The following is a 17227-nucleotide window of genomic DNA, read 5'->3' as shown; positions in this document are numbered from 1 at the left end:
AGAACCTCAAATAACTTATATTTTTGTGTTATATCTGTCAATATTTACCCATTGGAAATTAAAACTGAGAAAAATTTTAAGTATTTATTAATTTATTTAAAAATAATAAACCCATTACATATTAACAGAAATCACATATTTTTGTGGGGAAAAAAACATATTTTACAATACCAAAAAAATTAGTGAGAAAAATGGCATTGTTTTTACATTTTTGGAAATCCCTTTAATGCCTGGCTTAATAGAAGATGGATAGTTCTCATAACTTCTACATTCTATTTCTTGCAATGTGTTGCTTTGCTTGAGGTATATTCTAAAAATTCAGCTTCACACAAATACATAGTTGGAAGGGAAGAATATTTTAATAGACTTTTCAGATAATTGTGGATATTCTTCTTTGATACTACAGTACACGAAACTTGACAAGAAGTGGTTTCTTAAAGGTTAGTTGCAATATGGACTCTGACAGCCTATCAATACATTTTTCATACTCTGATACATTAAAATCCATTGAGTTCTCTTGCCCTTCGAATGAATGATTTTATAACATTACGCGTTGGTCATTTGGAAGGTATTGGTTCACTGAGTTGTGCAGTCCTTTCAAATGTTGACACACTTCAATATCAAAAGCACATTCATATTAATATCATCACCAATCTCATCAGAAAAGTCTTACATATTGGGAAGCTGTCAAGCACATGGTGGTGGATACAAGGTTTCCAAAATCAGAATTTTCCTACTGAGCACTTGAAATGTGGCTAGTGAAACTGAGGGAAAACATTTTTTAATATTATTCAATTTTAATTAATTTAAATATTTAACGCATAGCCTGTGGCTACTGTATTGGACAGCACAGGTCTATAACATTCTGATAGACTAGGGAAGAAAATCATGTCTCACTGGTATCCACCTAATCAAAACAACATTCAGTCTAAACACATCTATTTATCAGCTTGTCAATTGAGAGAATAAATCAAAATAAAAACAAACTCTAGTTTAAATAAAAACTATATATATGTGTGTATATACATACACACACCCTAGTTTTGTACATAAATATATAATTAGCTATATCAGCATAGTATACACTGTGCTGAAAGATCTTATTATTGATAAACTTGACTCTATTTGTCTCCAGTATTTCCCATATTATGCTGTTTTTATAATTTGCTTCCAGCACTTCTATTTAGCTAGCTTTTAAGCTCTTCTCTCTTTTCATTGTCGTTGCTTTTTTCTTTCTTCAATATTCTCTGGCATATTTGTGGTCGCACAGCTCATTTTAACCTTATAGTCTACATTACATTCCTCTAATGTTTTTGACTCAGGGGAACCGCATGTGTGTCAGAATAGAACTGTGCTCCATAGGGTTTTCAATGGCTGATTATTCAGAAGTAGATGGCCAGGCTTTTCTTTCGAGGCACCTCTGGATGGACTCCAACCTCCGACCTTTCAGTTAGCAGGCAAGCCTGTTAAACATTTGCACCACCCAGGAATTCTGACTAATAAATAGGAAGGTAGATATGTGAATGGGTAGACAGAGAGACAGACACACAAATGGATGGAAGGATGGACGGATGGACAGAGGAACGATCGGATATAGATGGATACAGACAGACATAGTGAATACCCTTTGCCTCCTGCCAAACGCAGCACTAGGACATAGATATAAAAACCAGAGAAAGAGCTGCAGAACACATAGCTCTTAGGTTTCTGCAAAACCTCCACAAGCAGGTATCAACCAGATACATTCTCAAATCTATTTTACCAAGCACAACTTGGGTAAAATTGCTCTCCGTAGTTGCGGAATTTTGCTTTTCTCCTTTCCTAGTTGCTGATCAAGAAGACATTTCAGATACTCAGAAGGCAAGCTCTGCATCCTCTCAAAGCCCTCAGTATTCCACCGGTGCTGGTAAGTGTCTGAATCGTCAATTTTTTTTTTTTTTTTTTTTTAAAGCATGCCTCCTTGGGAAGGTCACATTTCCAAATCTAATTTTTAAGAGTATTTTTTTTATTTTAATTTTTATTAAAGACCACATGGGACCCCCTCCAACTGGCTCAAGCTTTATGGTGCTCTTGGAGTAGTGGTGCATCAGAAATGGGATAGGCTTCAGGATAACATGATGCCTTGTAGGTTCAGTGCTATTTTGCTCCTTAAGGGGGAATATATATATATTTTAAATATATGTATTTAAAATGTGATCTATATATATGCATACGTGTATATGAGTATATATAACATAATAAATGTATATAAACATATATATTGAATAAAAATACATATGAAGTCAAAGTCATGATAAGAAAAATATTTTTTTTCTGATTGTGACATTTGACCTTCCTCTGAAGTAAACGGCAAGGTTAAATTCATTTATGGGAAGACGGGTTTGTTTGTTTTGCTGTCTAGAACAGACCAAACACAAAATAAAGAGCAAAGTAGCAGGATCCGGAGATTTGGAGTTCTTTGTCAGTGAATAACAAAATCATCTTTGAAGGCACGTTAGTTATTTGGTTGTCAAGCACCCAGATCTTTTTGTTTGTTTTAGTGTGTAAAAATATATATAACAAAACATTTGCTAGTTCAACATTTTTTACACATACAATTCAGTGACATTGATTACATTCAGACCATTTTCAGTGATGGGACTGAAATGTGAATGCAGGAAAATTTAGAAAACTTAGATGATTAATTTTGGGCAGTGATCATATATTTATCTTTGTATTTTACCTGGCATGGTATCTAGCAATAGTAGGTGCTCAGAAATGCGGAATGAATGAACGATGAACAATAATGAATGAATTTGTTATGATGCTTTGAGCAAGACAGCCTCATCCAGAAAGGCATAAATTTCTACATGTTCCGTTTCATAGAGTGTCTCTATAATAATTTCCTTTGGTGGGATAAATGCTTTCATATCATTATCACGTTCATAGTTCTGAATATCATATCATATTTTTCATTTGATTTTGTATCCTGAACACTGGTGGCACAGTGGTTAAGCGCTCGGCTGCTAACCGAAAGGTCAACAGTTTCAACCCACCAGCTGCTCTGCAGGAGAAAAATGTGGCAGTCGGTTTCCATAAAGATTACAGCATTGGAAATTCTATGGCACAGTTCTACTCTGCCCTATAGGGTTGCGATAAGTCAGAATCAACTTGATGGCAACGGTTTTGGGGTGGGGTTTTTTAGTTTTTTTTTTTTTTTTTTGTAATAATATTTAGAAGTGAATGTTTGGGGTTTTTTAAACTCTCATAAATACAATGTGTACCATACAGTTGACTAGCAATGGAAATTGAAAATACTATAAAGTGGAACAGAATATCACTTGCTTGTAAAATCCCATCTTTTTAAAGGTGTTTAGAATCTAGTTGTCTTTAAACTGGTTTACACCACTACTGAACAACTCAATTTTCTGCTCTGATTTTTCATGTGTAGCAGAAGATTTGAAAAAATATGGTTTCTAAAATTCTTTCAGCTTTCAATTTCTATAGTTTTATTACTGTTAATAGTACCTATTTTCAGTAAAAGAATGGGTGGATTCATTCCTCTTGGGGGCCACCTAGTGGCGCTGTGCAGCGGGCTATAAAGCAAGAGACCACAGAGGGGGAAAAAACAGAAAATAGGGAAGGTAAGCAAAAAAAGAGCTCTTATTTTTATAATTTTTCTTGTCTAGCAAAAATTTTATAGTACGTCCCACTTCTAAGGGAAGGCAACCATAGGTTTGAACGATAACTGAGCCTATTTCTCAACGTACAAATCATTGCTTTGTGCATTTCAGACCTAGGTTCTCTATTCACAAAGCCAGAATGCCATTCCTCAATGTTCAGTTGTTATCTTGAAGCATCCTTCTCCCTAGTAGGCCTGATTCAGGAAGGAAGTATTGTATACTTAGCAGAATATAATGGTTTAAAATTTGGGCTCTGGAGTTAAAAAAACAAACAAACAGAGTTTCAGTATTGGCTTTGCCACTGACTTGATGTTGGACTTCTGGCAACTTACCTAGCTGTCCTAATCCTCTGCTTTCTAAGCGCTGAGGTACAAGGCCTAGCACAGAGTAAGCGTTCAAGAAATGTTTACCTTAAAAAAAAAAGCAAAGCAAGTCTGGCCATTTGCAATTATTTTTGCTAAGAAATTATTTCAAAAATGACCTTGTTGCTCTTTAAGGTGGATCACTTTTTTTCATTTCTCAAGCTGCTTTGGGAAGACTATAGATAGATAGAGAATCCCTGGGTAGTGGAAACAATTAATCCAAAGGTTAGATGTTGGAGTCCACAGAGGCACCTTGTAAGAAAGGTCTAGTGACCTACTTCTGAAAAATCAGCCATTAAAAATCCTATGGAGCACAGTTCTGCTCTGACACACATGAGGTCACCATGAGTCAGAGCTAACTTGACAGCAGCTGGGTTTTGGTATATATATACACCCAAACCGAAAAACCAAACCCATTGCCATCGAGTCAAATCTGACTCATAGCAACCCTATAGGATAGAATAGAATTTCCCCACAGGGTTTCCAAGGCTGTAATCTTTACAGAAGCAGATTGCCACATCTTTCTTCTGCAGTATGTATCTATATCTATCTATATAGGCAGATAGATATAGTGACACATATATATGATATATGTATATATTGTGTACACATCATGTCTTGCTTTCTTTCACCTTAGTCACAATAATGAAAATTTCCACTATATCAGAAAATGACAAGAAAAAGGAAGAAGGAACCATTCAAGACCCTGACTTGACCACTAGTAAGTGCGACCCACTGCATTTAGAATAAACACTCGACATTTTAACCTCTTAATCAATAAGCCCAATGGCCTTTTTCAGTACTCGTTTTTCTTGACATTTCTGCCCTATAGACATGATTGGCTAGTTAATCACTCCCTTGTCCCTTCTTGACCTAATTGTCTCCCTGGCTTCCTTGACATACTCTGCCTCATCCTGTTCCTTTGTTGCTAACCACTCCTCTTTGTCTTTCAGCTAACTCCACTTCTTCCTCCTGCTTCTTAAAGGCAGATGCTTCTGAGTTTATTTCTCCATCCTCTGTTCTTTCCTCTCTTGAAGAGTTTATCTGTTCTCAAGATTGTCCCTGTTGCTACTAAGCAGAACGTTTTGTACCTGTATTTCCAGAACATTCTCCTGAGCATTAGTCCCTGTTTCATTCCATTTTCTAAATATCTCTAGCTGAATATTCTGCCTTCAACTCAAACTCAACATTGCTAGAAACAAAATAGCATCTTTCTTCCACAAAATCAGCTAGTCCAAGGCATCACACAGCCCAAAACCTTGTGGTCATCCTACACTCTTGCCTCTTCAGTCAGTTTCCAAGGACTTTTGAGTCTTTTCTTTCAGGTATTTTGTTCATTATTTCTGCCACTACCCTATTCAAGACGCTCATCATCTCATGCATGAAGTAATACGATTTCAGTTTCTCTTCATCTGGTCGGTTTTTGACACGCTATGGTCAAAGACCCCTTCACGTCTGTATTCAGAAAACTTCTAAGGCTTCCCACAGTCCACAACAAAGAGTCTGAACAGCAAAACTTCACCACCAACCCCTGCAGTCCTTCCACTGCCATCTCTGCAGTCCCTCCACCACCACCTCTGCAGTCCCTCCACTGCCTACCCCTGCAGTCCCTCCACCACCACTGCTGCAGTCCCTCCACTGCCACCCTTGCAGTCCCTCCACCGCCACCTCTGCAGTCCCATCTCTAAGCAGTCCCTACATAGATCCACATTTTTCTCTGAAAACATCATCCCATTTCTATTGTACGGCTGTCATTTATCCTAACTGCCTCTGATGGAAGGAGAGACCTCATCACTTCTCTCCTTCTTCCTGCTCCCCTCTTCAAAGCCAACATCTTCACTGAAAACTTTCTCCACTAACTCAGCCCTCAGGGACCATTTCTGCCTGAGTGCTTGAACACATTATTGTATAAACTACACTGATGAATCTAGCATTTAGCATATCTTACTGTTGTTTGTTTTCATTAGTTCAGTTATTTACATGAACAGAGAACTTCCACTAAAATGTAAGGATTATGTCTCATGCATGGAGTTCTACACACAACCGGCACTCCTAAATTGCTTGTGGCTGAAAGGAAGGAACCAGGATATTCAACAAAACGACAGTCCATAGAATCTAGGTTCAGAAAGACCTCTGAGAGTTCATCTAGTTTATCCCAAATACCTTTATGTAGGACCACATTGAACCTAGCCAAAATAAATGAATTCTCATTTTACTTGGCTAATATTCCAAGCTTCTTAACAATTTGTATTGTAACTTAATCACACTTGGCTAAGAAATCATTCCTTATGACTAATTGGACTCCTGTGACTGTAATTTAAGTCAATCTTCTTGCAAGCTTTCTGCAGAAATGAAAATTAACTGGCTCAATATCTATGTAACTTAAAGATCATTTTCAAATCATCCCACAGCATTGCTTTGTTTGTCTGTTAGCTTTTCTCAGAGAATGAACAATATGAGCCTCTTTACCTTCGCAGTAAATCTCCCCCTCATCTCTTCATCTGAACTGCCCATCAGCCTACACTGCATTTTCAAAGTAATGTATGTATTCCTCAGTGATTAAATAAAAAAAAAAAACTGTCTAAAATCCTTTTGTTTCTGTTATAGAAGAGAAATCCAAGTCTATAGGATTAATGAGTAGGAAAAGTGGCATAATCTTGCTCAGTCTCGTGTCCCTTCTCATGTTGGCACTCCTCATCATTGTCCAGCTCTTCATAATGAAGCTGCGGAAAGCACATGTGATATGGAAAAAAGGTGAGTGGGCAGTGAGCCTGATGGAGGCTACAGGATGCCGAAACAACTTCCAATTAAAGCTTTCCCGATAGAGGCTGCGCAGTCCATTTGATAAGTGTTGTCACTCAAGGAACCAGTTATTTTCCAGTAAAACTCGGGATCTGAATTTCCAGGGGGCTATAGTCAAAGAGGAGCCCTGGTGATCCAGTGGTTAAGAGCTACAGTTGCTAACCAAAAGGTCAGCAGTTCAAATCCACCAGCCGCTCCTTGGAAACCCTATAGGGCAGTTCTACTCCGTCCTGTAGTGTTGCTATGAGTCGGAATCAGCTTAACAGCAATGGGTTTGGTTTTGTTGTTGTTGTTTTATAGTCAAAGCAGGGAGCCCTGGTGGCACAGTGGTTAAAGCGCCCAGCTGCTAACTGAAAGGTCAGCAGTTCAAAACCAGCAGCATCTCCCTGGGAGAAATAGGTGGCAGTCTGCTTCCATCAAGATTATAGCCTTGGAAATCCTATGGAGCAGTTCTACTCTATCCTATAGGGTCACTATGAGTTGGAATCAACTTGACGGCAATGGGTTTGATTTTTGGTTTATAGTCAAAGAGTTTATAACCAAGAGAAACTAGAGTAGCTCTGGGAATTAGCATTAAGTTAGCAGCTTCTATTCACAGAAGGATACAAAGTAGAGAGCTCATTCATTAATTTATTGAATAAACATTTGTTGAGCACCTACTGTCTGCCAGCTACTGTTACAAGCACTGGGGACGTATCTGTCAACAGGACACACCAAGTCTATGCTCTCAAGGAGTTCGTATTCTAGGGATGACTGAGCAAATGTTGAATATAATAGACTGTTTCCATTTCATTCCTACTTTGCAAGAACCCACTCAACCTTACTCTATCATAATAGTAATTTTTCTCTAAATTTTACTTATTTTGTTGGTGAGAATACACAGCAAAACATACACCAGTTCAACAGTCTCCTACATGTACCATTTAGTGACATTGATTACATTCTTTGGGTTGTGCCACCATGCTCACCCTCATTTTCTGAATTGTTGTCCCCCATTAACGTAAACTCACTGCCCCGAGGTTCCTATCTAATCTTTCCAGTTGCTGCTGTCAATTTGATCCCATATAGATAGATCTTAAGACAGCACAATGCTCAAGGCAGACATTCTTTACTAGTTAAACTAAACTATTATTTGGCTTTAAGAAGACTTCAGGGGATATTTTTGGTTTAAGGTTTAAAGATAATGTCAGGGCAATCATTTCAGGGGTTTCTCTACCCTCCATGGCTGCAGAAAGTCTGGAGTCCATGAGAATTTGAAATTCTGTTCTACCTTTTTCTCCATTTGATTGCAGTCAATAAGTTGTACACCTGTTAAAAGTTAAACTGGCAAAAGATGTGTGATAGATGTATTTACAATAATGATCCAAAAAAAAAAAAAAAAAAAGATCAGCTGCTGAGCCTGTTTATGTAGAACCAAACGCCTCAGGGGATTTGGTTCCTTGGTGTGGAGGTTCAGTTCATGGTTTCATGGGGCGTCCCAGTTAATTGCCCTCATAATGTGTTTAGTGCTTCTGTTCTATCTCCTAGTTGATTGAGTAGTACCTGGGGTCTTAAAAGCTTGCAAGCAGCCATCCAAGGCACAACAATTGGTTGGTCTCTATTCCCCTGGAGCAACAGAGAAAAAAGAAGAGTCAGGAATAAGAAGAGAATATGGAATTTGTCACTATTTGCCTCCATGAACAACTGCTCCTTTGCCATGATACCAGAAGAACTGGGTGGTGGCTGGCTATAATAATAGTAATTTTTATCTGCATTTTGATTAAAAAGTTATCATTGGAGACAAACAAAAAATATATATTATTTAGCTAGCATGGGAGATACCTATTAAAATGCATATACCCAACACATGTCAAAGCTGGAAGGGAACTTAGAATTTACACAGAATAACCATCCACTCAATTCATTCCATAAACGTATGCCAGGATTAAATCCCTTCTTTAATTCTGAGTCATTATCCAACCCTGTGCTAGCCGATAAGTAACCACAATATGGCTATTGAGCACTTGCAATGTAGTTAGTCCCTACTGAGTTGTGCTGTAAGTGTAAATACACACCGAATTTTGAACACTCGGTATACATACACACAACACACGAAAATTGTTGGCTATCTAATAATAATCTTTTGGATCTACTGAATTAAATAAAACATATTACTAAATTAATTTCACCTGCTTTTTTCCATTTTTACCATGGCTACTTGAAAATTTTTAATTATACGTGAGGTTCACATCATAGTGCACATAGGACAGTGCTGATCCTGCTACATGTGGCTCAGGCACCTCCAGTGACAGAGAACTGATTGTGCCCCAAGGCAAAGTATCGTGTCTTTTAATAGCTCTGACCCTCTTAAATGTACCACTTCTCCTAGTCTAATATCAGTCACTCTAGATATTCAGCATACACATCATAAATAGACCCAATGACAGGGTCTGACTTTTTAGCTGTACCTACACAATAAGCAAATATCATAGTGTTCTTTCAAAATCTCCCATTAATGCTTCACCCCAAGAGTTCTTTAACGACTACTTGAGTTGTTCCTTCCTGGAGAACAATACTTGATTCTAATCTGCTATCATTTAGACTTTCCACAACTCTTATACTGCCTAGCATATAGTGCCTGAAGGAATCATAGAAAAGATTCCAAAATGATTCTTTGAATTAATGAAGCCATGGAGTATGAGAGGAGGAGTGGTAAGTCTATTATAGTACAATAACAGAGGTGTCATCTTATCCAAACATACATTTCTGTATATAGATGATGTCTACACCCATTGCCTTCCAGTCGATTCCAACTCATAGCGACCCTATAAGACAGAATAGAACTGCCCCATAGGGTTTCCAAGGAGTGGCTGGTGGAGTCAAACTGCCAACTTTTTGGTTAGCAGCCAATCTCTTAACCACTGTGCCGCCAGGGCTCCAGATGATGTCTGTGACACCAGAAATTAGTAACTTAATTTTCTTTTCTTGTAGAAATTGAAATTTCAGGTCACATAGTGGACAGTAACAAATCTAGGTCAAATACTGAAGAACCATCATCCCAAGACAAAAATGGCCAAAGTGAGTAAACTGTATGACCTGAGATTTAAAAAATAAGGTTCATTAATTTGTTGCCTGTAAGAGGGAGGGTAAAAATGAAAGTTTGGTTTTTAGCACGAGAAAATCAATCTCCTAAATCATCTTGCAAAACTTAAGGGAGAGCATTTCAATAAACATAACTTAGCAGTTAAGTTCATGCAGCTGAAGTTACGCCTTCTTGGGAAGCCACCCTTGACGCCCCAGCTGTCACACACACAGGCACAATCCCTGGCCTGCATGCTCCTCCTGGGCTCCACATGTCCTATACACTTTATCAGTGATGCACTTCCCACACTGTGCTGTAATTTTTGGTGTTTTGATTTAGCTACCACAATACTCCTTCAGGCAGTGATTAATTGGATTTACTCTCTCCTATCATAGGGCCTGGCACCAATTGAGTGTTTGATAAATTTATATTGAATAAATGAGTACAAGAAAGAAAAAAAAAACAGTTGCCTTCGAATTGACTCTGACACATGGTGACCCCATGTGTGTCAGAGAAGAACTGTGCTCCACGGGTTTTCAATGGCTGATTTTTTTAGAAGTAGAATGCCAGGCTTTTCTTCTAAGGCACTTCTGTGTGTACTCGAATCTCCAACCTTTCTTTTAGTAGTTGAACGTATTAATCATTTACACCACCCAGGGACTCCAAACTAATACAAGGTTTAAATAATTCAAGCAAAAACGTTGCAGGTGTTTTGGATGACTTTATTGCAATTCCTCAAGCAAAAAATATAGGGAAAATGAAAAAAGTCTAAATGGGAAGAAGATTGTGTGTGTGTTCTTGACAAAGATGTAGTAGGCAGAAATTAGAACTATAGTAAAACAATAATATTCCACTTTCCAACCCTTTTATTCCCTCCATGCAAAATAACTTATTCCATCTACTGAGGGTGGCAAGAAATGCAAGAGCTTCGTCCCTCCTTTCTATTTGTTTGATTGAGGTTTGTGTAGGACCCCTGTCTTTTTCAATTGCCTTCTTTTTTTTTTTTTTTTTAATCTAGTAGAGTGTGAAATGGAAAGAACAATAGATGTACTAGCAGAGGGACACGAGGGAACTGACTGTGAAAACTAGGGGTGGGAGGGAAAATGTATGTAAAGGATATACAATCTGTTCTGTTTCCGTAACATCCCATGTTTCTGTAACATCAGCCGTCTCATACTCAACTGGCAAACAGGAGAATGTTGTCAGTGTAAAGTGTAAGTTGGGCTGCTTCTTATGCAGTTTTTCATAGGCAAGGGAAACAAAAACAGTAGAAGTAGAGTTAGAACTTTTAGTAGGAAAGGAAAAAGCCCTGAGTTCAGCTGTTAAACAAGTCGAATCCCTTGCATTTCAACTTTTAAAAACATTAAAATGAGTACCTGCACTCAGGCCTCCCTCCCACAGAAAGATAGCCTAGGTGGTGCAAATGGTTAATGCACTCAGCTGCTAACCAAAAAAATGGAAGTTCAAGTCCACCTATAGTGCCTCAGAAGAAAGGCCTGGTGATCTGCTTCCAAAAAATCAGCCATTGAAAACCCTGTGGAACACAGTTTTACTTTGACACACTTGGGATTGCCATGAGTCAGGGCTGACTCTAGGACAACTGGTAGGGGCCTGCCATGGCTCAGGAGAGGCTGCACTCTCTCTACTTCCATCTGCCTAGCCTCAGCACTCTCAATGCAGCACTTGAACTCTACTGTTTTTGCACATTTAGAAAATATCTTCTGGGGCCATCTCTAGCTTCAGTTAGTGCTCTGTCTATAAGGCTGTGTAGGTTTTGAGGGGTCTGCCCCTTTTCCCATTTAAAAAAAAAAAACACAGTTGTCATAGAGTCAATTCCTACTTTTGGAGACCCCATCTATGTCAGAGTAGAACTGTCCTCCATAGGGTTTTCAGTGGCTGATTTTTCAGAAGTAGATCACCAGGCCTTTCTTCCAAGGCACCTCTGTGTGGCCTCAAACCTCCAAGCTTTCAGTTAGCAACCAAGCATGCTAACCTTTGCATCACCCAGGGACTCCCCTTCTCCCATAAGTGCTTTAAGATGCAATTTTGCTGAAGGTAACGTTGTTTTTTCTATCAGCAACACATATGTTAGTGACTTTATAGTAGAAATGCCTGTATATTTTATTTCGGGTTTGTTAGTATATTATCTGTGTAGCAAGACTTTAAAGAGCCTTGGTGGCACAATGATTAAGTGCTTGGCTGCTAACCAAAAGGTCAGTTGTTCGAACCTACTAGGTGCTCCATAGGAGAAAAGACCTGGTAATCTGCTCCTGTAAAGACTACAGCCTAGGAAACCCTATGGGGTAGTTTCACTCTTCCCTATAGGATTGCTATGAGTCAGAATCGACTCGACAGCAAACAACAACAGCAAGACTTGTAAAAAACTAGAATACAGCAATGCATTCAGGCTATTTGTATGCGTCAGTGAGTTTTACATTTGATTTTAGAATCCATTAACATAATGACCTGAAACTATATTGCTCAATAAAAATGATTTGAGTAAATGGGTGCCACTTTGTTCAAAATAAATATTTATCTTCAACATGTTTTTCTTTTAACTACCCATCCTAAGAGCTGCATGAACTACATCACACAGTTTTACACAGAAAAGCAAAAACAAAGAGGGAGGGAGATGCACAACACTGACAATTAAAAGGCACACACTCATAGACTAGAGGATATTGTGTAGTGCCCCTGCAACAGGAAATATTATTCCAGGGCAGCCACGTTGTCCCCTCAATGGATCAGGCTGTGTGGATCAGGGTCAGTGTGACCAGCTAATGTCTTACTGTGAAGGAAACAGAATTGTTTAAATGCTAGGTTCTAGCGAAACTACTTTAAAAAAAATAAATAAATAAATCTTTTTTTATTCTTTCCTTCTCATCTTCAAATAACAAATTTTAGGATGAAAAGGACCTAAAGAAGAGTCTGACTCCAAGGAGGTTACTTTAAAGATGGACTTTATGAAGAGGAACAAGCACCTGCAGTGTCAGGGAGAAACAGTGCATAATAATGAGTCTAAACAGTCGTTTAGCTTAATTGGTAAGGAATGTCTGCTTAAGCATTGTGCTGTTTTAGAGAACTATATACGTGAGATCAAACTGACAACAGCAACTCATAGATTAGACGGGAAGCTTAGGAGGTAGTGAGTTTATGTTAATGGTGGTGGATAATTTGGAAAAGGATAGAATATAATCAATGTGACTAAATTGTACGTGGAGAAATTGTTGAGTTGACGTATGTTTTGCTGTGCATATTTTCACCTATATATATACATATATATATACACACATAATCATGAATGGGTCTGATGAGCATGAATGTCCCAAGCTCCAAGAAGTTAGTTCAAGGTAGACTCAAAGATTATATTTTCTTGCCAAATCACATGAACTATCCTGATAGACCAAGTGTTTACCTGGACACTTCATACAAAAACATGTACAAAATAAAAAAAATAATTTATTGTTTATTGATCTAATGAATGCTTTAAAAAAAAACTTTATTTAATAAAGAGTAAACTACATATTTGTCTTTCTAGTGGTTATATTCCAAGTCACTTTCACCTTATGACATTTTTTTTTTTTTAATCAGTTTATTTAAGGTATAGCAAACTCTGGTGTTAATGTGATTTCTGAACAATCACAAAGTTACAGAAAGTTGCCAAGATAGTAGAAAGCGTTTTTTCCACTGAACCATTCGAAAGTAAGCTAACAGGATGCTTCCTCACCCCCCAAATCCTTTAGTGTGTATTGTCTACCAACAAGGGACACTCTCTTCTATAACCACAATGTAGTCATCAAAATCAGGAAATCAACACTGGTGTATTTCTGCTAACAGTTTCTCCAATTGTCCCGAAGGATCAAGTTCAGAATCACTTGTTTCATTTTAGTCTCCTTCAGTTTGGAACTGTTCCTCAATCTTTCCTTACCTTTCATAACTAACATTTTTTTAAGATTACAGGCCAATTATTTTGTATGTTGTCCCTCATTTTCGGTTTATCAGGTGTTTCCTCATGATTAAATTCAAGTTATGCAATTCTAAAAGGACTATCACAGGAGATGTTATGTTTATCTCATTGTAGCCTATAAAGTGGTACATGGTTTCAATTTATCCCATTTTATTGGTGATAGTCACTTTGATCACCTTGTTAAGGTGGTACCTACTAGACTTCTCCACTGTAAAATTACTCTATTTTCCTTTGTAAATTAATAACATTGTGGGCAGATACTTTTAAAATATGCAAATATCCTATTCCTCATCAAATTTTCAAGTTATTCATTTATTTATATCTGTATGACCTCAAGCTTTCCTATGTTATTTAATGTTTATATGTTTATAATCTGTTACTATCAAATAAACTTATTACTAATTTGATGCTCAAATTGTGGAAGCTGTCTTCTGTGTCCTTTTGATATGTACCCATCAATCTTAGAGAACTTTCTTGCTTTCTGGTACAAGGTGTTCCAGGTTCATCTTATATTTTCCTGCCCTGGTCTTGGAATCAGCTATTACTCCAAGAAGCTCTGGTTCCTTTTAGTGGAAAATGGTATTTAGAAGTCAAGACTCAGGTGCTACTGAAAAGAGAAATTGACAGTTCCACAATAATAGTAGAAGACTTCAACACACCACTGTTGGTAACAGACAGAACATCTAGAAAGAAACTGAACAAAAATACAGATGACCAAAAGACTACAATCAACCCACTTGACCTCATAGACATATATAGAACACTGTACCCAACAGCAGCAAAGTATACATTCTTTTCCAACACACATGGAACATTCTCCAGAATAGACCACATCTTAGGCCACAAAGCAACCCTCAACAAAGTCCAAAACACTGAGATAATACAAAGCATCTTCTCTGATTACAACACCATAAATGTAGAAATTAATAACAAGAAGAGCAAGAAAACAAATCAGATACATGTAAACTGAATAACACGTTGCTTAAAAACTACTGAGTAATAGAAGAAATAAAAAATGAAATAAAAATTTCCTAGATCAAACAAGAATGGAAACACATCATACCAAAACCTTTGGGACACAGCAAAGGCAGTGCTAAGAGTTCAATTTATAGCAATAGATGCACACATCAAAAAAGAAGAAAAGGACAAAATCAAAATGTTAGCTATACAACTCAATCAAATACAGAACAGAAAAATAAGCCCACAGCCACCAGAAGAAAAGAAATAGTAAAGATCAGAGCAGGAATAAATGAAATACAGAATAGAAAAACAATAGAAAGAATCAGCAACACCAAAAGTCAGTTCTTTGAAAGGATCAACAAAATCAACAAACCATTGGCCAAATCAACAAAAGAAAAACAGGAGAGGATGCAAATAACCCAAATAAGAAATGAAACGGGGGACATTACAACAGATGCAACTGAAATAAGAAGGATCATAATAGAGTATTTCAACAAATTTGAAAACCTAGAGGAAATGGACAAATTTCTAGAAACATACTACCTACCTAAACTAGCACAAACTGAGGTTGAAAATCTGAACAGATCCATAACAAGAGAAGAGATTGAAAAGGTAATAAAAAGAACTCCCAACCAAAAAAAAAGTACAGGCCCAGAGGGCTTCACTGGAGAATTCTACTAAACATTCAGAGCAGAGTTCACACTGGTACTACTCAAACAATTTCAGAACATAGAAAAGGAAGGGATACTTCCAAATTCATTCTATGAAGATAGCATAACCCTGATACCAAAACCAGGCAAAAAGAAAATTACAGACAAACATCTCAATTGAATATAGTTGCAAAAATTCTCAACAAAATTCTAGCCAATAGAATTCAGCATCGTATAAAAAAAAATAATACACTCTGACCAAGTGGGATTCATACCAGGTATGCGAGGATGGTGTAACATTAGAAAATCAATCAATGTAGTCCACCACATAAATAAAACAAAAGAATCACGTGATCATCTCAATCAGAAAAGGCATTCAACGAAGTCCAACACCAATTCCTGATACAAACTCTCAATAAAATAGGAATAGAAGGGAAATTTCTCAATATAATAAAGGACATCTATGCAAAACCAACAACTAACATCATTCTCAATGGAGAGAGGCTGAAAACATTCCCCCTGAGAATGGGAACAAGACAAGGATGCCCTTTATCAACACTCCTATTTAACATTGTGCTGGAAGTCCTAGCTATAGCGATAAGGCAAGAAAAAGAAATGAAGGGCATCCAAATTGGTAAGGAAGAAGTAAAACTATTCCTATTTGCAGATGATATGATACAATACATAGAGAACTGAAAGGACTCCACAGGAAAACTACTGAAAAAATAGAATGATTCAGCAAAGTAGCAGGATACAAGATAAACATACAAAAATCTGTTGGATCCCTATACACCAATAAAGAGAACTATGAAAAGAAAATCAGGAAAGCAATACGATTTATAATAGCCCTTAAAAAAAAAAAAAAGGAATAAATCTAAGCAGGGACGTAAAAGACCTATACAAAGAAAACTACAAAACACTACCGCAAGAAACCAAAAGACACCTACATAAATGGAAAAACATACCATGCTCATGGATAGGTAGACTCAACATTGTGAAAGTGTCAATTCTACCCAAAGCAATCTACAAATACAATACAATCTGTATTCAAATACCAACAGCATTCTTTAATGAGATGGAAAAACTAATCTTTAACTTTATATGGAAAAGAAATAGGCTCCGGATAAGTAAAACATTACAGAAGAAGACAAATAAAGTAGGAGGCCTAACACCACCTGACCTCAGAGTCTACTATACAGCTACAGTAGTCAAAACAGCCTGGTACTGGTACGACAACAGATACACTGACCAATGGAACAGAATTGAGAACTCAGATGTAAATCTATCCACCTACAGTCACCTGATCTTCGACAAGGGCCCAAAGTCCATCAAATGGGGAACAGACAGTCTTTTTAACAAATGGTGCTGGCAAAACTGGATAGCCATCTGCAAAAAAAATGAAACAGAAGTCATACCTCACACCATATACAAAAAACTAATTCAAAATGGATCAAAGACCTCAATATAAAGCCAAAAACTATAAAGTTCATAGAAGAAAAAATAGGATCAATGTTAGAGGCCCTAATACACAACGTTAACAGGATACAAACCATAACCAACAGCACACAAACTCCAGACGATAAGCTAGATAACCGGGATCTTCTGAAAATTAAACACTTGTGCTCATCAAAAGACTTCACCAAAGCAGTAAAATGAGAACCTATGGACTGGGAAAAAATTTTTAGACATTACAAGTCAGACAAAGGTCTAATCTCTAAAATCTACAAGAAAATCCAACACCTCTACAACAAAAAGACAAATAA

The 17227-nt window shown here is 37.3% G+C and overlaps 1 protein-coding gene across 1 annotated transcript in view; it reads left to right on the top strand.

Annotated features, from left to right (window-relative positions):
* CRTAM (cytotoxic and regulatory T cell molecule) overlaps nucleotides 1-12959 on the top strand; it is a 38321-nt gene extending 25362 nt beyond the window's left edge. Inside the window, exons 6-10 of the mRNA XM_023742973.1 lie at nucleotides 1826-1906; nucleotides 4662-4745; nucleotides 6632-6778; nucleotides 9797-9883; nucleotides 12792-12959. Coding sequence (XP_023598741.1) covers nucleotides 1826-1906; nucleotides 4662-4745; nucleotides 6632-6778; nucleotides 9797-9883; nucleotides 12792-12796 — 404 coding nt within the window. The 3' untranslated portion in view covers nucleotides 12797-12959. The remainder of the gene's footprint in view (nucleotides 1-1825; nucleotides 1907-4661; nucleotides 4746-6631; nucleotides 6779-9796; nucleotides 9884-12791) is intronic.
* Nucleotides 12960-17227: the final 4268 nt, after the last annotated feature.

Source organism: Trichechus manatus, unplaced genomic scaffold (assembly GCF_000243295.1).
Source record: "Trichechus manatus latirostris isolate Lorelei unplaced genomic scaffold, TriManLat1.0 scaffold00227, whole genome shotgun sequence".
Classification (NCBI taxonomy): domain Eukaryota; kingdom Metazoa; phylum Chordata; class Mammalia; order Sirenia; family Trichechidae; genus Trichechus; species Trichechus manatus.
Note: the sequence above shows the minus strand (reverse complement) of the source record. Positions and strands in the feature narration are given on the sequence as shown.